This window comes from Cinclus cinclus, chromosome 13, assembly GCF_963662255.1.
Source record: "Cinclus cinclus chromosome 13, bCinCin1.1, whole genome shotgun sequence".
In the NCBI taxonomy this organism is placed as follows: Eukaryota; Metazoa; Chordata; class Aves; order Passeriformes; family Cinclidae; genus Cinclus; species Cinclus cinclus.
This window is the reverse complement of record NC_085058.1, coordinates 20,006,889-20,026,735: the sequence shown is the minus strand read 5'-3', so window position 1 is coordinate 20,026,735 and position 19,847 is coordinate 20,006,889. Positions and strand designations below refer to the sequence as shown.

Sequence of the window (19,847 nt, the reverse complement as noted above, 5' to 3'; positions counted from 1 at the left end):
ATAAAAACTTGGTTCCACAATTCAGCTGGCTGTACTTGAAATACAACTCCTGCGCTTGAAACCAGAAGTTATAAATATTTATAATAATCATCTATAATTTATAGGTTCTAAAAGCATGAATATTGGGGGATTTTTCCTTACTTTTACTTCCCCATAGTTAAGTTTTTCATGCAAAATATTTCTGTCTCAGATTATTTAGTCAGCATGTACAAAACACTGGAATAGTTTAAATTAGACCACCAAAATGTTACCTCACTGATGAATCAACATAACACATGCAACTGCCAAAATATTTAAATGATTATGTCCAGCCAATTATACTGCTTTTGTTTTTCAAAAAATTATGCAAAACATACAAGACAACAATGTTAAAATAACTCACTTCACATTGAAGGAATAAAATAATTTGAAGAGGAGAGAGAAGTATTTCCAAGAATACTGCAAAATGTAAATGTAGGGACACAGGAACCCAAATTAGCTGAAGATCCCAAAGCTCTGGATGAAGAGCTTTCCAAATCCTTCAGGATGATGAAGCATTACTTGATCCCAGGAGAACGTGACAATATTGTTTGGTTTGTTGGTTAAGATAATTCACACTTTGTACAGCATCTGATTGCATTTTTAATGATTAAAAAATAAAACATGAAACCCCAAAGTGCACAACTTTGCTGAATGCCTGTAAATATACGAAAAATACCCACCATATTTACAAAATATTTATAGTGTACAGTCATAATTGCACTGCATTTTAAACAAATGAGGTGCTACAGGTGAATTGTGGATGTGGAGGTCCCGCTTCAGTGTAATAAAGCAAATAAATCAGTAAAAATGAAATGTTTGAAGGCCAGAGTGTTTCTAGAAGTTCTGTTGGGACAGAAAACACTGAATTTTCCCCCTTTTTGTACCTTTCCAGTCCTGCCTGCTCAGTAACATCAGCTTAAGTGAAATGCACCTGACTGCACTGAGTCATGGTAATAAAATACAGCCTTTCTTCACTGCTTCCATTTACTGTGGAGTCAGAAAAGAGACCTGCAAGGACAAAGAGAAAAGTTGGGATTAGCCATTCTTCTAAGAAGATAAGAGTTTAGTTCATGGAGCAGCTTCCAGAACTGGTTTTAAAGTGCAGTTTTATTGAAGCACTTCATGACAAAAATCAATAATGACAGGAAAGATTCACCAAAACCTCACATCAAACCTCATCCCAAAAAGGCAAATCATTTCTGTACCAGTCTCTCTGCTTAATTCTTCCCCATTCTGATTCATTTCCACTTATTCTACATTTGCTTGCAGCAAGGTAGAGCTTCTCCCCTTTGCACCTTCTCTGACTTGACACCAGCATTAATAACAGGCAAATTTCTCTTCAAAACTCTTCTCAGATCCATTGGCAAACATTTTAGAAATAAGGTGCAAGATTCTTTGGGTATCAATCATCACATATTTGAAACTATTCTGTCATTTTAACTCTAAAAACGTAACTCAGCCAAGGAGAACAGGCAAAAGTCACCATTTTCTGAATATCCTTAATTCTGTAAATACCACCTCTTTCTTTTAGTAGAAGACAAAATAAGACAAAATACCATTTTGCTATTGCTATAAAGTACATATAAAGCTCAGACCCACTCAGGATAAAAACTGAATTTATTTTTACACTGTGCTTTGATTATTTCATTTCACACCAACATTCCCCACCTGAATTGTTTGCTGACCCATGTTCAACTGGAGCATTGGTACTGACTTGCCACGTTGTTTTAACTTCCTTCTGTCCATGCCCACTACTTATCTCCACCTTCCAGACTTCAGGGTTATCACTGAGAGAATAATCAAAAAACTTCAAAATTGAGTCAGGTATTCAGTCACATCTGAGTTTTATGCTGGAAACACTGAAGTTTCTCTTACTTTTGATAGAATTTCTTCACCAGAGCTGGTGTGATGGGCAGCTGAAACACATGCTCCTCATTCAGAGGGTTCTCCTTGTAATACTTCATGCAAATCCTGCAAGAGATATCAAGTTACTTTCTTTGAAGAAATGCTTGTACAACACAGCATAAACCTCGTGCAAAATTAACTATACTCTCACATTTTATTATTTCCTTTAGTTTTCAGTTTTAGTAACAAAGCAAAATATGGCAGGAAGATCCAGCTGCTCCTTTGGCAGTCTCACTATCATGAACATTAAGGTGTCCAACAAATTATTTGTGATTGCCATTTAAAAAGCAGAAGTAAAAATGAAATAATTACTGTGTCAAAGGGAAGAGGTTCTCATGTCTGAACTGCAGTAAGCCTGTACAGCTGACCATTATTTCCAGCATATGGTGAAGCTTTTGAACACGGTGGATTTGTTCCTGCAGATCCACTGATGTGGAAATGAAGTAATCCTGGAAGAGCAAAGAGCTTCTGCTCTTACCTGAGCACTCAACACACAACACACCCTCAGTAAATAAAATCATCTTCCTGCTTCTTTTGAGAAGCCAAGGTTTTGACAAAGCCCCTCGACAATGACCCAGACCAGACATCAAGGGAATTATCTGGGAATAAGGAAACATAGCAATGACATTTCTGCAGTGTGTTATTCAGGTCTCAAGATCTGCAGTTCAGTTTCTCAGATTCTGATTTGCATCCCACTATCAGCTAAGCATGCTCTGCTTTATAAAAGAAAAATAAAGCATCTCACCAAGTAGGTTGCTGTTGCAAGTTCCTGGCCTGTAAAAGGAACAGCAGGAAAAAAAAATAAAATTTAATACATGGTATCAAAGGAGATATAAGCAATATTCAGGTGATAAAACAGGAAATTCTACTTAAGTACAAAGCAGGAATGTGATATTATTTATTGACATGATCATTCATTCCAAACAAGAAAATCCCTCTAAAGTGGTATGGTCAAGGAGTGGTTTTATCCATCACCAAGGCTGCACAATGAAGAACCCCACCACGTACCTGGAGACAAGCACCCTCCTCAGAACATACAAGTTTACAAAAGTAGTGTAAATAAAAAAGTGTAAATGAAAACAGGATGACAGATGCCAAAAGGAAATGAAAGAGTAAAAACAAAGGTAAAACACAAAGTTATGCTTTTTTGAAACAAATAAGTTTTTAAAATTTTGACATTTAAAAGCTGAAAAGTTCTATTATTAAGGAAGCTGGAAACTGCACTTCAGCAGATGGGAAGGAAGAGAGATGGAGGTTACCCAAAAATTATTATTCATTATTTCCTGCATGGAACACCTTTTCTCTTGGATTCCTAATGCTGTTACCAAGTGTCAGGCTCACCTATGAAAAAACTGACATAATCCTTCTTCATCTTCTCCAAGCCAATCTCCAGGAGCATCTGAATGGGAGTGATGTCACTGAGGGAAACATCCTCCATCTTTCCATGGTAGGACTGTTGGATCAATCGACTTAGGAAACTGCTACTCCCTTGATGAATCTAAAAATAAACAAGTTTTTGTGATGGAACTGTGCATGAAACATCATCAACCTTGTTCAGAAGTTCAACACCAGGGAAACGCAATTTAAAAACACCACAAATGAGGGGCAGGGGAGGGACAAGAACTGTATTTTACTTGAAACTATCCCAAATTTTAACATCTATTGTGAAATAGAAATACATACCCATGGCTGAATCTCACCATGTTCCAGGGATTTTATGACCAGTGTGAAACAGTCTATTAACTCCTGATAGGAACTGACACCTGGAAAGAAAAAGACAATATTTTAATTATCAGTCCAGGCTCTTTCTCTGGCTGTTTAAGTCAATAGCAACAGGCCAATACACCCTTGCATGAACAAAACCCATCAATTAAAGAATGAGAGCTGAAATTACAGACTGCACAGCTTTTTGGCAGCTTTGCATACGATGACTCCAAAAAAGGTTACTCTAAAACAACAGTGATAACAGAGACCACTGAACTCTATGTACACTGAAAACTGCCTTTGAGATCTAGAGAAAAAGGAATTATGAAGTTTTCAGTTTTAGAGCAGATGGGTTTTAGCTTTAGAGCAACTACAAGTAGTTTAGTTCCTTTTGCAGTCAAATAAAATTATCCCCTGCTAGATGCCACTGGAAGTTTGTAAGAAAATACATCATCCTCCATGCCTAAAATGGGCTCTTTTAGGAAGAGACTGCAGATACCAATTTTCTGAAGAGTTGATGAGTCCTTAAAACTCAGAAATGGACAGGAATTTCCCTGAAAAGGCAATACTGTCTAGCAGATAGAGAAGAAAATGAAAAGGAAACAGATGAGGCACAATACACTTACTTTTCATTTTGCACCATAATTGCTCAGTAAAATCCAGGTCTCCTCGCTCACCAAAGATTGATTTAATGCAACTGTCCACAGCAGCTGTGTCACACTTGATTTTCTGGAAGAATATATTGGTCTTCAATGAAAAATGGTGCCTGAGATTCAAAAACCTTTCACATCTGAATTTCTCCAGAGATCAAAACTGGCTGCATCACTCATTTTCAACCTTTTCCAGGGAAACTACCACACAGTAACTTGGAAGTATATTTTTATTTAAAAGTGAGTCTGGTTCTTTGCAGAATTATCACACTGGACAACTGCTAGCCTTGGACCAGAAACAAAAGCCACTGTCAGAGAGACTTCAGATCTCAGCCAGGTACTGTCTGTGCACCCAGCAGTGCCCTGCTGGGAGGCCAAAATCCAAACACACAAATTCTCAGAGCAGAGAACTACTTCCCTATAGTACTGATACAGAATAGCTCTGTTAACACAGAAATCAATATATTCTTAGATTATCAACAAAATTCTGCTTCTGTCTTAATACAAAATAGACATAAACCTTTCTTTGTAGGCTGAGAGGGAAAAAAAATCTTAATATAACCAAATACATTTTTTATAATTTGAATTTGCCCATTGCTTTACAGTATCATAAAACTCTAGAAAAAGAGGACATATATTCAGCTGATCACTAAATTGGGCAAGAAAAACAAATTAATGCTGGAATGCAATGGCACAAAGGTCAGAATTTCTGGAGGAAATCAGACCTTCTCCCATTATTTTTATACAGCAGAGACAGAAAGCAAGAGATCCATGTTCCTTTACATCACTATTTACACATATAAATAATGCATAAGATTTAGTCAAAATCTGAAATCACTGCAGTTAAAAGGGAAGCAAAAATGACAAAGCAGCTGTTAGGAAATTGCACACACCTCTGTTTCATTCTTGTTTCCAAATATATAATCTCCATCCAGCTTCTTCTTTAAATCTAGTAGAGTTAAAAAAGTCAGTTCCACCACTATGAAAAGTGTCATCAAACCAATCATTAATCCCCAGGCACATCATAATTAATAAATACACTGAATAATAGAATTGATTCATTTAAAAATAGTTTTATTAGGTAAGGATATGGTGTGAAAAGATCTTTTAAAATGTTTCTTATTATTATTACTTTGGTCCATGACACTAGGACAAAGAAAAATGACAAATATGTATTCACCTATTTAACTACTCTGTGCAGTGGTTATAGCACAGAAATGAATGTTTCCAGTTCTGATGCTTTAAAAGTTGTATGTGGAATTCCCTGTTACTCCTGTGAAGGGCCACATCCCTCCCTCCCCATGGAACAAGCAGCATTTACCAGTCAGAAATTCCTGGACCAGTTTAAGAGCTGATTCAGACTCTGATGGCTCAGGCCACTCAGTCACACCCGTCCTCAGACCTTCAGCCAAAGCCTAAAGGCAGTGGGAAAATCACAACAGAAATCAGTTCTTCTTGGGAGTCCTGCATGTGTCCCCTTTCAGATAACTTCACCAAGAATCACAAATCTCTGCACAGCTAACCAGGAGTTACAAATTCTCAGAATTTCCTGGATGATTTCTCTTCTTAGTATTCAAGATTTCTAAAACGGAACCAAAAGTTTCAGCTAAAATAAACGCTTGAAGTTATCTTTGAAATATCTGATGAAGTTTTCAATATATCAAATTATCAAACCCCATTCCATGCAAAAGTGGAACTGGAATTTCTGCCCTGCACTCACCAAGAGGAACTGCAGCTCTTGGTACAGCTGGAACACAGGACTTCTGGGGTCCCCCGACTCCAGGGCAATATTCTGAAAGTTCCACAAGTTTATCTCAGTTGCAAACTTTAGAAATCAAGTGTCCCAAAATTTTCATCAGTGAGAAGCAGGTCAGCACAACTTATAATTCAGTTTATGAACAGGTTACATTGCTTTTATCTTCCATCCTTTATATTATTCATGATGTGAATTGTGCCAAGAGCTTGGGTTTATTTGCTTTTTCCAACCTGACTTACCAGGGTGGCAGCAGAAATCATTGGTGGAGTCTCCAGAATCTTTTCCACACCATTCCATGTGATATCCACATAGATGCTGCTTCCAGATTCTGCAATGGTGTCCTCTATTGCAGCAGCTGCAATCAGCTCATACTGAGCAAATCCTTTTGTTGTCACCTAAAATGAACAGATTCAAAAAATAAAACAACAAAACTACCACAGGCAAAGTAATTTAAAAAACATTTCACAAACATGTAAAAAAGGGTTAATGGTTAATACCAGACAAATGCATTATAAATGTGGCTGAAGTCAGTGTTATACTACAGAATTATACTAAGGCAAGTTTCCATAGAGGATCTAAAAAGCTTCCCCAAACCAGCATCATAAATCCCAAAACAAAGTTTTTCAACTTCAACTGAAGCCTTGATAGAGCATAAAAACCTACAACAGATGAATGATGTCTTATTTCATGCTCCATTTTGAGCTCTTCCAGGTTTGCAAAACGGGTTTTATCAGCTGTAGGACCTAGGAAAGGAAAAAAAAATTAGAATCAAAAAATCCCATTTGACACAATTGAAATTTGGCACTTCAAATTCATTCCCAAATACTCCATTTGGTGAAGCATGACTCGTGCTGTCCTTTAGAAAGGACTAGAATTCTCCTTGCATTTCTCCTATTGATTTTAAGAGCTGATATGAACATAAATAAATGTTTAGAAAGAGTCAGAGGTCATGTAGGATGCTGAATGGCAGCAGTATAAATGTCCTGTTGTTGCACCTGAGTTGAGGTAGGCCTGCACAGCTACAGGTGCATCAAGTAGATTAAAAAGCCATTTCCCTTACACAGCATTGGTTAAAAACATCTTTTCTCATATTTTAATCCCTTCTTGTTCATTAAAGCCAGGAATACAGAGCAGTTCCAAGCCGGTATCACACAAAGAACAAAGACAGCGTTGTGACATCAGCATTCCCACATCTTTTAGCCTTCCTCATTTAATTTTCTGTGCACCATGATCACCTTACCATCACATGAAACCATGTAAATATTGAGTCCTGTGACTTTGTTTCCAGCCTTGAGAGGCTCAGCTCCAATCCAGCAGGTGTGCTGAGGGTCAGAACCATCACACCTGGCCCAGAGGGGAGGAAGCACAACCAGGTCACTCATCCCCAGGTAGGTCATGTTTGGGTTTTGCACCATGGTGTACAAGGAAATCAACTCCCTAAAAATAGGGGCAGGGAGAAAGTAAGATGCCAGCAAATAAAACAGCATATTAAGGTAGGCTGAAGATTCTAAAATTATAATTGAATATTACATTTTAAGCTAATTAAAAGAATACATTAGTTAGATAAACCACATCTTAGTACCACGCACTGGTGTTTTAATAACAACAAATATGCAAATCAGAGTCTTAGGACTTTTTTTAACATGAGCTTTAGCAAAAAAAGAAGCACTGTAGTCTTAGTGAGCTTTTCTTGCTCATCTACAGCCAGTGAATCCCATTAACCCAACAGCCCAGCTCACAAGAGCTTTTCCAATACCTGGATTTTTAGCTACTTTTTTGAACACTTTCAGCCATTAAAAGTAGGGAGGCCCTTTTGCAGTACAGAAAACAATTACAACTCCTCATAAACTAATGAATAATTTATTTAGGGGATTGAAAATACAGGTTCTGAATATTAGAAAAAAAACCCACAAAATTACAGAAGAATTCTGTAATTCAATTCTCCTCGAAAGGGGAGGGCAAGCTTTCACACTTACTTTGCTCTTCCAACAGGAAGAGCCAGGGCTCCCAGACTCTCCTTTGGCAAAACCTCAGAGGCGTAAACACCATCATCTGTTCTTGATTCCTCCATGGAGTCACTTTCCTTATTGTGTGTCTTTAAGAGAAACATGCATGTAAGTCAAAAACTGCAATGTGCGTGAAAAAAATCTGACGGGAATTCAAGAGACTGAGTTACATTTAACGTCTACCATGCACACTTACAGCTTTCTGCAGAATATACACTGCACTGCTTCCATTCCAAAACTTTTCCACGGGACTTTTGCAACTGCCACTAGCCAATGAGATCTCTACGTCAGTCTGAGAAAAAAAAAAACAAACAACAAAACTTTTTAATACACTGTATAGAGATACTACATTGCAGCATTTTTAATAAGAGAAGTTGCAAAATTAAATAATTCCACAGACTGTTTTCCAATCCTATTGCATCATTCATGACCCACTTGCAGCCTTCCTGCAGTACCTGAAGGGAGCCTACAGGAAAGATGGAGAGAGACCATTTAAGAGGATGGCGTGACAGGAGGAGGTAGACCAGGTTCACAGTGACAGAGTCGGTTTAGATCGGAAATTAGGAAGAAATCATTCCTGTGAGGGTGAGGAGGCCCTGCCACAAGGTACCCAGGGAAACTGTGGCTGTCCCTGGATCCATGGAAGTGTCCAGGGCCAGGTTGGACATTGGGCTTGAAGCAGCCCGGGACAGTGGAAAGTGTCCCTGCCCATGGCAGGGGGTGGGATTGGATGATCTTCAAGTTTCCTTCCAACCCACATCAGTCTCTAATTTACCTCGTAGAGATAGGGATGCTCGGGGATACCGTCCTTTCCTTCTTCACGTATCCTGAAAGAAAAGAAAACGTAGAGATACACCACCTTTCCCCTCAGCATTCCTCATTAAACAGCAACATTACCCACATATCTTAAACGCTCTAAGGCTACAACCAGAGCCTCAGCAACCTCCCCGCAAGCGGAGCCAGACCTCCCTCAGCCGAGCAGCGGAGACTCCCAGGCAGTGACCCCGACCCTCACCGGAGCAGGAGCCCGGACAGCCCCGGGAACAGCCCCGATCCTCACCGGAGCAGGAGCCCGGACAGCCCCGGGAACAGCCCCGATCCTCACCGGAGCAGAAGCTCGACCAGGCCGCCGCCCGCCCGGCGCCGCAGCTCCGCCGCCATCGCCGCCCGCCACAATCGAACCTCCCGCCCGCCGGCGCTACGCGAGTCCTGTGAGGGGAGGGTGACGCGTCAGGCTGGATCCCTCCGCCGGAACAGAGTCCCCTGCTTTGGCGGGGAACTGAGCGGGACAGAGGCTCCCGGAGCGCCCGGAATGGACGCGGCGGGGCCGAAGGGCGTTGGATGGGGACTGGGAGAGGGGCTGGAGCTCGGTCCCGAATTTGGGCTGGGGTCGGGAGTTGACCGCCCGGCGCGGCAGAAGCGGCGGTCAGGAGGCGGAGGCACATCCGCTTAGTGACGGCGGGTGACGAGTCCTTCCTTTTCCGGTCGGGGCGCGGCGCAGGCGGGCGGCCGCACGAGCAGCTCCGCCGCCATGGTGAGGGGAGCGCCGGGCCCGGCCCGGGGGAGCGGCGGGCCGCTGGGGAGCGGGTTTGGGCAGCGGAGCCGGCCTGGAAGAGCCGGGCCCAGCGGGCAGGGCCGAGCCACGGACAGCTGGGGAGCCGCGCTGGCGGCGTGGGGCGCGTGGCCGCCATTTTGGGCCCGTCAGAGCTCGGCGGCCGCGTGGAGCCCGTGAGCGACCGAGGGGGGCCTGGCCGGGCCGGGGAGGCCGCGGGCGGGAGCTCGGCGTGGTCTGCCCAAAGTCCTCCCTTACATGGGCCTGAGAAGGGATGGGATAGGTTTCCATCGCCATCTGGCAGCGCTTTGTAGATTCTTCATGTATTTATTTAAAGCAAAACAGGCCCTACTGGGAGCGTTTGCGCCTATGTGGAGTGGGAAGAACGGCTTTTCTATATATATCTTTATTAACCTGTTTTTGTTGCAAAACAGGCTTTAACAGGCCTTGGTATAGAATCGTGTTGCAAATGAACAGCTTTTCTTCCCAATACGGGTCAGATTGTGCTCTGATGCCTTCACACTGATCAAGTTTGTTTGTGTTGGGGTCTCTGGGTTAACACCAAGGGCCAGAGCCTTGCTCGTGACCAGTGTCACATGCAGAGATGGCCCTTCCATTGCTATTAGCTGGTTAGTTTGGCGTTCTAGATTGTTTTGCTACTTCTTAAATAAGCTACAGATGGGAAGGGGAAGGAATATGCTTTGCCTGTACTTTTACTACGATATTAATTAACAACCAATACAATACAATGCTTAAATATTGTTTTTAAAGGGTGCTGTCCATCCTCTGGCTATTTTTGTGCAACCTCTCAGCCTTTTGACAGGCAGCTGGTGCTGAGAGCAGCTTAATTTTCTACTGCGCAAATTTTAAAGCACTGAAAATTGTTCAGAGGGGTCCAGACTTCCCTCCAACACTGATGAGCTGCAGTCATTGCAGTAGAGAAGTTGGTTACAGCATTTTCAAATTACTTGGTTAACACAGGTGGGGTTTTTTAATAGTAGATGGGAAGTAGTTTTGAAGGGGTTTATTATAGAGCCCGGAGGCTGAATTGTAAAAACGCCTTGGAAATTCAGGTGTTTTCTGGGCGCGAGCTGTGGAGCACAACTTCGAGTAAACTGTTGCTGTGATGACGTAATTTGCGTCTTATCCAGTGCTCAGCGACAGTTGCCTGCTGTCAGCGTGCTGGCACTGCTGAGCTGACGACTCCTTCGTTCTGAGCAACGCTTGAGGAGCGTAAAAACCTCCAGAAACTCACTTTAAAAGAATTCCCCTTACTATTTAAGAATCTGTGTTTCCCCAGGCTTGCGCTCGGCCGCTGATCTCCGTGTACTCCGAGAAGGGAGAGGCGTCGGGCAAGAACGTGACGCTGCCCGCGGTGTTCAAGGCTCCCATCCGGCCCGACGTGGTGAACTTCGTGCACACCAACCTGCGCAAGAACAACCGGCAGCCCTACGCCGTCAGCGAGCTCGCAGGTACGCCCGGGGCCGCGCTGCTGCGGCTCCAAGGGCTGCAAGTACAAATAAAGCTGGAGTCGGGGTAGGAGTGCTCATCAGTGGGCTTCTGTGTAGAAGGCAAGGCCGGGTGTGAGCTGTTGGGATTCTGGAAAGTGGGAGTTCCGTACTTTTTGCGCTAATAGGGATTGACCCCCCCAGGGAATCATTCCTTCGGACGTGAAGGTGTAAAGCCTTCCGAAATGAAGGGATAAAACTGAGATCACAAGTGTCTAGTTTGAAGAAAAGTGTGTAATATCGCTTGAAATTTCAAGTCGTAACGTATAGCAATATAAAAAATGGATCACAAGTATCTAGTTTGAATGAAAGTATATAATAGCACATGGTGAAAAATTTAAAGTCTGAAAGTATAGCAATATAGAAAAATAGATCACAAATATTTTGTTTGAAGAAAAATGTATAATATCACACGGTGAAAAAATTTAAATTTTAAGGTTTAAAATATAGCTATATAAAAATATAGCAATATAAAAAAACTAATTCACAAGTACCTAGTTTGAAGAAAAGTGTATAATACCACATGGTGAAAAAAATTAAATTTTAAGGATTGTAATATAGCTATATAGAAAATGTAGTAATATAAAAAAATAATTCACAAGTATCTAGTTTGAAAGTGTATGATATCACACGGTGAAAAAATTTAAATTTTAAGGTTTAAAATATAGCTATATAAAAATATAGCAATATAAAAAAACTAATTCACAAGTACCTAGTTTGAAGAAAAGTGTATAATACCACATGGTGAAAAAAATTAAATTTTAAGGATTGTAATATAGCTATATAGAAAATGTAGTAATATAAAAAAATAATTCACAAGTATCTAGTTTGAAAGTGTGTGATATCACACGGTGAAAAAATTTAAATTTTAAGGTTTAAAATATAGCTATATAAAAATATAGCAATATAAAAAAACTAATTCACAAGTACCTCGTTTGAAGAAAAGTGTATAATACCACATGGTGAAAAAAATTAAATTTTAAGGATTGTAATATAGCTATATAGAAAATGTAGTAATATAAAAAAATAATTCACAAGTATCTAGTTTGAAAGTGTGTGATATCACATGGTGAAAAAATTTAAATTTTAAGGTTTAAAATATAGCTATATAAAAATATAGCAATATAAAACTAATTCACAAGTACCTAGTTTGAAGAAAAGTGTATAATACCACATGGTGGAAAAATTTAAAGTCTTAAGATACAGCAACATATAAAAACAAAAGTTGGAAAACAAAGGTTTCTTCTTCACCTTCATGAGTCTAAGTAGTACTTCTGTAATTAAATACAAAAGTCCGTGTTGCAAGTCACAAGTAATCAGTTACTAAGTTAAAAATAAAAATACTTTAAGTAATATTTCGTAATTAAGGTGTTTAGCCTTAAAAGCCCTTGTAAAAAAATACATCTCCATTTTTAACTTACTAACTAGAAGTACTACAAAACTCACTATAACATAAATAAAATTAATAAGCATCTAAGTCTAAACAAAAAATACTGTTTCTTACACATTCAATCCCAAACCTAAAAAAAAAACAAACCAAAACCCAAAACACTAACAGTCTGGTTTTAAGTGGTTTGAAATGCAGCATTTTTATCATTGTGAGGAGCATCCAGGTGGTGTTTTGGGGTGCTTGAAATGTACATTGCTGGAACTTTGACAGTGCCAAGGTCCTCAGATGGAAGTGTCATTCTTTGCAGGAAAAACATCAAATGGCTGAAAGTGTTCCAGGTGAAAATCCCTGCTCCACATGGACCTTGTGAGACTTGGCTGAGGCATTTGCCAAGGAAGAATTCCTGCAAATGGGCATTTGTTAGATTTTCTTCTGTTGTTGGTGCAGATAACTTCTGCTTCCCAAGAAGTCTGTGCTAGGAACATCCTTTTTAAGCTTATTTCTAAGTTTCACATAAACGTGCCTTTTAACCCTTATTTCTAAGTTTCACACAAACATTTTAACAAACAAACAAACAGGCTAGGTATAGTAGTGCCAAGTCACGCCTCCAGATTGACCATCAAACTTTAAAATAAGTGTCTTAAAGATCTTAGGTGAGAATCAAGTACATTAGTAGGCCAAGATTTAAGTTTTCCTGATGAGAGTTCGCTATGCCGAAATGATGAGATTCCACTTCATTGGTCCGTGTTTCTGAAACACATGATTGTGTGGAAGTTCTGATTGGTGCCCTGAGTGGAGCATCCCTGTGACTGTGGGAGCTCTGCAGTGGTGTCACTCTGTGCATGACCCTCTTTCTGTTGCAGGTCACCAGACCAGTGCTGAATCATGGGGTACCGGCAGAGCTGTCGCTCGAATCCCGCGAGTCCGGGGTGGTGGCACTCACCGCTCTGGCCAGGGTGCCTTTGGCAATGTATCCTTCCATGGTGGAGCTGCCTTCAGAAACTCAGGCAGCAGAAAAGCTTTGAGTTATCTAAATGCGAGACGGAATCTTTTTCTTGAGGCTGCAGTTCAGACTTGATTTGATGTGATTCCCACTCTCAAACCACCATGACCGTTCTGTCTTGCCATGATGTCGTAATTTGCGCCTTACCCTGTGCCCAGGGACAGTTGCCTGCTGTCAGAGTCCTGGCACAGGTGGTTGATGAGCCATTAATGCTGAGCAAGCAATAAAGAGTCACTTTGGGATAAGAAAGCTCCACTAAGTTGTTCTTAACCGCAGCTCCCAGATGTGTCGTGGCGGCCGCATGTTCGCCCCGACCAAGACCTGGCGGCGCTGGCACCGCAGAGTGAACATCATGCAGAAGCGTTACGCCATCTGCTCTGCTCTGGCTGCCTCTGCCCTCCCAGCTCTGGTCATGTCTAAAGGTGAGAATTCTGCCTCTGGAATTGTTTGTCTGAGGCAGCGTTGGGTACTTTGTGGTGACTTAAGTGGAGTTCTGTAGTGTGGTTGGATTTCTGCTCATGGAGGGAGAGATTTCCTCGACACTTAGGTACACAAAGTCCTGTGTGAGACAGACCTGTATGTAAGACGTCACTGGAACTTCTCTGGTTACTATTCCTGACTTCATTTAATGAATTTCAATTGTGAATTTAATTTATCGTGTATCATTCATGAATATACAAAGCAATAACTTTGAGGAATGGATCCAGCCAAGGTCAGTGAGCAATACTGAATTGAATGTCTTGTGAAATCCTCTCTAGGCCACCGTATTGAAGAGATTCCAGAACTTCCTCTGGTTGTTGAGGACAAGGTTGAGGGCTATAAGAAAACCAAGGAAGCTGTTCTCCTCCTGAAGAAGCTTAAAGCTTGGAATGATATCAAAAAGGTGAGCTGGGAAGGTGTGATCTGAAGGGCAGAACACAGGTGATTCAACTCTGCAGTTATCAAAGTAGGAATTCCAAATAGTTCTGTATTTTTACTCTGGAGAATGATGAACTTCTCACTGGTCCGTGTTGCAGATGTGCAGTGATGATTGTGAAGCTCTGACTGGAGCAGGGTGTTGGGTCAGGCTGGGGGCTGTGGGGATACTCAGGTTCTGCTTTTCCCAGGTGGGCTGGGGGCTGTGGGGATATTCAGGTTCTGCTTTTCCCAGGTTTACGCCTCCCAGCGCATGCGGGCTGGGAAGGGCAAGATGAGGAATCGCCGCCGCATCCAGCGCAGGGGACCCTGCATCATCTACAACGAGGACAACGGCATCATCAGAGCTTTCCGGAATATCCCAGGTAATAAACCTGGCACACACTCACTCTTCTGTCAGGAGACTGCTGGGATGATGAGATTCCACTTCATTGGTCCGTGTTTCTGAGACACATGATTGAGTGGAAGTTCTGACTTGCTGCAGTCGTTGATATGTTCTTTGTAAGAACGCATTGGGGTGATCTTCAGGGTGTTTGTGATAAATGTGTTACCTGTTTCAGAACTGTGTTTGAGGCACAAATGAGGCTGCTGAGTTTGCTACTGGAAAAGGGCTGATGATGATAATTTAAAAATATAGTAGATTTTTCATACAGAGGCGTGTGTGTAGCTCTGTAGCGTCAAAGCCAAAAACCCCTACTCTCTTTCTGCATCTTGTCTATTGCTTAACCTCACATTCCTCGATTTTAATTCCAAATTTAAGGGGTTGCTTTGTCTGGTTTCCTGCAGGAATCACTCTGCTGAACGTGAACAAGCTGAACCTGCTGCGCCTGGCTCCTGGGGGCCACGTGGGGCGTTTCTGCATCTGGACAGAGAGCGCCTTCCGCAAGCTGGACGATCTGTACGGCACCTGGCGCAAGGCTGCCACGCTCAAGAGTGACTACAAGTGAGTGCAGCCAGGGTGGGACAGTATCCCCCCTTTTTCCCACGAAAAGGGATACTGGGACTTGCTCCTAAATGCCTGGGTATGGTGAATTAGCCATGGTTTTACCACCCACTCATACTCTGAACGTTGCTTTTGCAGCCTGCCAATGCACAAGATGACCAATACAGATATTGGAAGAATCATGAGAAGCCAGGAAATCCAGAAGGCTCTGCGTGCTCCAAAGTAAGTGATTTTATTTAATGAACAAAGGTTTTTCAGGGAGGTTTGATACTGGTTTCAGGCTGGGATTTCTTAACTTCTGAGTATAAACACAAGGAATTGCAGTTGTCCAGGGTGCAAGGATTATTTAGCAGAACTGGCATTGTGAAAAGAGATGATGATACAAACACGGCTGTGCTTTTCAGGAAGAAGATTCAGCGCAGAGTCCTGAAGAAGAACCCGCTGAAGAACCTGAGAATCATGATCAAGTTGAACCCGTATGCCAAAACCATGCGGCGCAACACCATCCTGAGGCACGCCCAGAACGTGAGTGGGGCTGCGACCAGCGGGGCTGGGGCTCCTGCTTCACACATTGCCCTGACTGATGATCTCTCTCTATTTCAGCACAAACTCAAGGAAGAGAAGAAAGCCAAGGCCCAGGCCAAGCTGGCAGCCAAGGCCCCGGCTGCACCCAAGGCAGAGCCCGCTGCCAAGAAGGCCAAGGCAGCCAAGGCAGCCAAGCCCGCGGCAAAGGCCAAGGCCGAGGCATAACCGCGGCCGTGCTGCCCCGGCATCCCCGCGGGGGCTGTGCCTGGTCTGTGTCCTTAATAAAATGGTGTTGGAAAGTCTGCGACCCCAGAAAGCCGTGTCGGGTGTGTGTGTATGAGCAGGCAGAAACTTCTGGGGAGGGGAGGGAGGTGCGGCTGAGCTCAGGGGGGCGGGGATCACGCCATGCTCACTGCAAGGGCCGTGGGTGCTGTGACCAGAAACGGCCACGGCTGTGGTGGCCACAGGTGTGGCCAGAAGTGGCCGCGCAGTGTCCGGCAGGTGCTGTGACCAGAAGTGTTTACGGATGCGGTGTCCGGCGGGTGCCATGACCGGAAGTGGCCGCGCGGTGGCGGCCGCAGCGCGCTGCCGTCGCGGTGTGACGTCGCACGTCCGTCCGTGACATCACGGGGCGGGGCGCGGCGGTTCCGCCCCGCCGGCGCGGACGATGCTGAGGCGGCTGCAGGAGCTGCGCAGGGAGGAGGAGACGCTGCTGCGGGTCAAGGCGGCGCTGCACGATCAGCTCCGCCGGCTGCGGGTGCGCGGGGCCGGCCCGGGCCGTGGGGCCGGCCCTGGGGACGGGAGGGGGAGCGGCGGGACCGGGCCGGGCCGGGCCGGGCCTGCCCCTCAGCCCTGCCCCCCGCTCCGCCACGGGCCGGGCCGGGTTTGGTGCTGGGGAGGGGAAAGCAGGGAACTGGTGCGGGGATTGAGGCGCTCTGTGAAAGGGGATCCATCTGCGGTGCACTGAGAGATAAATGTGATAGTGTGCAGGGCACGTCTCAGAGGTAAATATAGTTGCGAGTGTGTGCGGGACCCGTCTGTCAGAGGTAGCTGTAACTGTGAGTGTGTGTGTGCATTAGGAGAGAAATGCGTGAGTGTATGTAGGATGCATCTCTAAGAGATAAATGTGAGTGTGAGTCTATGTAGGGTACATTAAGAGATAAATGTAATTGTGAGTGTACACAGGATACGTGTCTAAAAGGTAAATGTGAGTGTATCTTAATACATTAAGAGATAAATGTGAGTATGTAACTAAAAGGTAAATGTGAATGTGTCTCAATACATTAAGAGATAAATGTGAGTATGTAAGCTACAGCTCCAAGAGGTAAATGTGAGTGTATGTAGGATACATTGAGATAAATGTAAGTGTACATAGGATACATCTCTAAAAGATAAATGTGAGTGTACGTAAGATACATTAAGAGATAAATGTAATTGTGAGTGTACATAGGATGCATCTCTAAAAGGTAAATATGAGTGTATGTAGGACACGTTAAGTGATTAGTGTAATTGTGAGTGTGAGTAGGATACATCTCCAAGAGGTAAATCTGAGTGCATAGTTTGCTCTAGCTGATGGATGAGAAGGGATAGTTTGAGGTAGTGGAACTGGAGACTATTTGGGTTTAGAGACTCATGCATATTGTAATAAAGGAGCTTAGAACAGAATTGAATTGCAGAAGATTTAACGAAGCTTCTCCAAGATTGACAGGTAAAAAACAACTCCAAAATTGGGAATCAGAAAGGTTAAGCGGTGGCAGGCAGGCCGGGGTTGGCAGGTGTGATGTGCTCGAGTGCCAGCAGCTCCGTGTGCCCCCCTGCAGGTGGAGGAGCTGGCGCTGCAGTCCATGATTGGGGCTGGAGAGGAGAAGGTCCCTGTGCCCCTGCCAGCCCTGGCTGAGGACACGCAGCAGGTGAGGGGGTCCCTGGGGTGGGAGGTGCCAGCATGAGCAGAGCTGGCTCTGTGTGGTTTTCCTGTGCTCACCTCGCTGATGCTTCTCATCCCTGCAGAGCTCACCTGTAAAATGTCTCTTTTGTTGCTGGTTTGTTCTAAGGGTTTCACCTTTTCCCATCCCCAAAAGCAGCACTGTGTTTCCAGGGGGATTGGGAAACACCTGTGTGGTATTTCAGTTCACCATTTATTAAATATTTTGTTTAATACTTGTGACACTGGGGTGACACTGGGGCTGGGGATGGAGGCACAGGTGCTGCAGCTTTTCACTCAATACCTGGCCAGCCTGAGCCACCTGCAGCTCTTCCATGGAGATCAGGGCCTTGTTGCTGTCATGGGCTCTCAGATGTTTAATTAACAGTGACTGCACTGCTCTAACAGTGATTTGAGAAGCATTTGGTGTCTGTGCTGGGTTTGGTAATCAGCTCTTTTCTCATGACAGACTCTTGGGCAGATGGACAACGAGGCTGCCATCAATCAAACTGAGTTACACCTTAGTCTTCAGGATTATAAAGAGGAGGAAGAGGAGGAGGAGGAGGAATCTGATTCTTGAGAGAAAGAAAATCAGAGATGGTTTTTAATACAGACTCAGGAATTTCTTCTTTCATCTGCAACTCACCAAGTGATTTCCATTTTGTGCTCTGTGTGGATATGAACTATTTGATATATCAGAGTTGAGGGCAGGGACACTGAACACGTGAATTTCACAGGCTGGGCACATCTTGACTCAGACCTTGAAAGAATGAAAATCTGCTGCACAAAGATGTAGCATGATCCATTCCACATTTCAAACCTAATGTAGCTCTTTGTATGTGGAAGGGAGAAGTAATTGATCAACCAGACTAATTAACACATGCACTAAAAGCAATAACTTGTCTGTTCTCACTGCCTGATGTGAGAAACAAATGCAGGTCCTGGAGGCTGGTGCTGCCCCAGTGATTACATTATAACCTCATTTGCCTAAACTGGGAATTTAAAATACAGCGTGAGAAAAGATGTGTCCAGGGCTGTCTCCAGCCTTCAGCTGCTGTGTTCTCAGTTCCATGGAAAGCTGGAGTCACTCCCAGAGTCCTCCCAGTGTCAGCCCTGTTCTGAGCACTGCAGGGAGGTCTCTCTGTCCCCCTGGTGCTCTTCAGTTCTGTCAGTCTGTCCCAGAAAAGGAGCCAAGGAGCCTTTTATTTGTCCACAAATTATAGAGCAAGAAATAATCCGTGGTGGTAACAAGCTAATACTCTTAAATTGGTGTTATTTTCTTTTTCTCTCATTGTAACCTCATAAACCAAGGCAAGGTCGCCTGCCTTCATGTGATTCTCAAGGAGGAGCATGAGGAGTTCTAGTTATAAGTGGAAAGTGATGTGAAATCTCCACAATTTTTGTATTTGGAAAATTGTCTGGTATCCTGGGGGTGGCCAGAACTGACATTCAGCCTCCAGTGAATTCCTGCCACTGTTAAATGAGTGTTGATTTGGCTCTTGTTTGGTTTGTATCAATGGAAACTGTTGGGGTGTAAATGTGGCTTCATCCTGCACTAAAGACTATTTGGGTTTTGAGGATCCTGGATGTCTTAAGGAAGGAAGTTGGAACGAGTGAAGAAGAGATTGTTTAACAAAGCTTTCCCAAGCCTGACAGGTAAAAAAACCCCAAAAGTCTGAGCCAATCATGTTCTGGTCAAATAAGCCCTTGCAGTGATGTGTGTGAAGAGCTGGTTTGGGCACATTTCAACTCCAAAGGGTAATTTTAACTGCTGAAAAATGTTATTTGTGCCCAGCATGGTCCAGGGTAGTTGTCATGGAGAGAATTGTTGCTGCTTTTGTGAACGAGTCCCCCTTCCTTTTGGATTTGAACAGCCCAGTTCTAGTGCATGTTGCAATAAAGTTCTTTTCCTGCTGTCCTTACACACAACTGTGCTTGCAGTGCCCAAATCATTGCTGCATTGTCTGGGGGAAAAACCCAGAGTGGGAGGTCAACCTCTCCAACCTTGCTGTGTATTTCTTTTAGCAAACAGTAAAAGGCTCTGGTGT

The 19,847-nt window shown here is 43.4% G+C and overlaps 3 protein-coding genes and 4 non-coding genes across 9 annotated transcripts; 6 read left to right on the top strand and 1 right to left on the bottom strand.

The window, feature by feature from the left end:
- Positions 1–693: 693 nt before the first annotated feature.
- On the bottom strand, positions 694–8,334 carry ZWILCH (zwilch kinetochore protein). Its single transcript, XM_062501325.1, has 16 exons — positions 8,239–8,334; positions 8,013–8,131; positions 7,277–7,473; positions 6,700–6,779; positions 6,276–6,431; positions 6,001–6,072; positions 5,602–5,695; positions 5,174–5,229; positions 4,257–4,359; positions 3,610–3,689; positions 3,268–3,424; positions 2,672–2,700; positions 2,239–2,375; positions 1,897–1,992; positions 1,690–1,808; positions 694–1,029 (listed from the first exon to the last, which is right to left on the bottom strand). Exons 2-16 carry the CDS (start codon positions 8,105–8,107, stop codon positions 938–940), a joined length of 1,563 nt encoding a protein of 520 aa, XP_062357309.1. The 5' UTR covers positions 8,108–8,131; positions 8,239–8,334; the 3' UTR covers positions 694–937.
- A 1,167-nt stretch (positions 8,335–9,501) lies between these two features.
- On the top strand, positions 9,502–16,180 carry RPL4 (ribosomal protein L4). Its single transcript, XM_062501732.1, has 10 exons — positions 9,502–9,576; positions 10,895–11,066; positions 13,356–13,462; positions 13,779–13,917; positions 14,254–14,378; positions 14,646–14,775; positions 15,197–15,353; positions 15,492–15,575; positions 15,758–15,878; positions 15,957–16,180. Exons 1-10 carry the CDS (start codon positions 9,574–9,576, stop codon positions 16,101–16,103), a joined length of 1,185 nt encoding a protein of 394 aa, XP_062357716.1. The 5' UTR covers positions 9,502–9,573; the 3' UTR covers positions 16,104–16,180.
- On the top strand, positions 10,714–10,814 carry LOC134049413 (small nucleolar RNA SNORD16). The gene has a single exon (XR_009933611.1). It is a non-coding gene; the product is annotated as a small nucleolar RNA SNORD16 (small nucleolar RNA).
- LOC134049411 (small nucleolar RNA SNORD18) lies at positions 13,206–13,276 on the top strand. The gene has a single exon (XR_009933609.1). It is a non-coding gene; the product is annotated as a small nucleolar RNA SNORD18 (small nucleolar RNA).
- LOC134049414 (small nucleolar RNA SNORD16) lies at positions 13,615–13,714 on the top strand. The gene has a single exon (XR_009933612.1). It is a non-coding gene; the product is annotated as a small nucleolar RNA SNORD16 (small nucleolar RNA).
- On the top strand, positions 14,818–14,888 carry LOC134049412 (small nucleolar RNA SNORD18). Its single transcript, XR_009933610.1, has one exon. It is a non-coding gene; the product is annotated as a small nucleolar RNA SNORD18 (small nucleolar RNA).
- A 365-nt stretch (positions 16,181–16,545) lies between the features above and the next one.
- On the top strand, positions 16,546–19,722 carry SNAPC5 (small nuclear RNA activating complex polypeptide 5). 3 transcript variants are annotated; one of them, XM_062501733.1, is made up of 3 exons: positions 16,546–16,635; positions 17,699–17,788; positions 18,269–19,721. In XM_062501733.1, exons 1-3 carry the CDS (start codon positions 16,546–16,548, stop codon positions 18,377–18,379), a joined length of 291 nt encoding a protein of 96 aa, XP_062357717.1. In that variant the 3' UTR covers positions 18,380–19,721. The 3 variants fall into 3 exon arrangements, with proteins under 3 accessions (XP_062357717.1, XP_062357718.1, XP_062357719.1); XM_062501735.1 differs by lacking the exon at positions 16,546–16,635 and adding an exon at positions 16,780–16,882 and having other exon boundaries at positions 18,269–19,720; XM_062501734.1 differs by lacking the exon at positions 17,699–17,788 and having other exon boundaries at positions 18,269–19,722.
- Positions 19,723–19,847: the final 125 nt, after the last annotated feature.

Excerpts from the sequence above, each read along its gene's own strand:
- ZWILCH (XM_062501325.1), bottom strand. The coding sequence starts at position 8,107 with ATGGAGGAATCAAGAACAGATGATGGTGTTTACGCCTCTGAGGTTTTG. Across the intron at positions 7,474-8,012 it reads CTTCCTGTTGGAAGAGCAAA|GGAGTTGATTTCCTTGTACA; the intron begins GTAAGTGTGAAA and ends CCCTATTTTTAG. Across the intron at positions 3,690-4,256 it reads ATTATGGTGCAAAATGAAAA|GTGTCAGTTCCTATCAGGAG; the intron begins GTAAGTGTATTG and ends TTTTCTTTCCAG.
- RPL4 (XM_062501732.1), top strand. Across the intron at positions 15,576-15,757 it reads AAGGCTCTGCGTGCTCCAAA|GAAGAAGATTCAGCGCAGAG; the intron begins GTAAGTGATTTT and ends TGTGCTTTTCAG. Across the intron at positions 15,879-15,956 it reads TCCTGAGGCACGCCCAGAAC|CACAAACTCAAGGAAGAGAA; the intron begins GTGAGTGGGGCT and ends TCTCTATTTCAG.
- SNAPC5 (XM_062501733.1), top strand. The coding sequence starts at position 16,546 with ATGCTGAGGCGGCTGCAGGAGCTGCGCAGGGAGGAGGAGACGCTGCTG. Across the intron at positions 16,636-17,698 it reads ATCAGCTCCGCCGGCTGCGG|GTGGAGGAGCTGGCGCTGCA; the intron begins GTGCGCGGGGCC and ends GCCCCCCTGCAG. Across the intron at positions 17,789-18,268 it reads TGGCTGAGGACACGCAGCAG|ACTCTTGGGCAGATGGACAA; the intron begins GTGAGGGGGTCC and ends TTCTCATGACAG.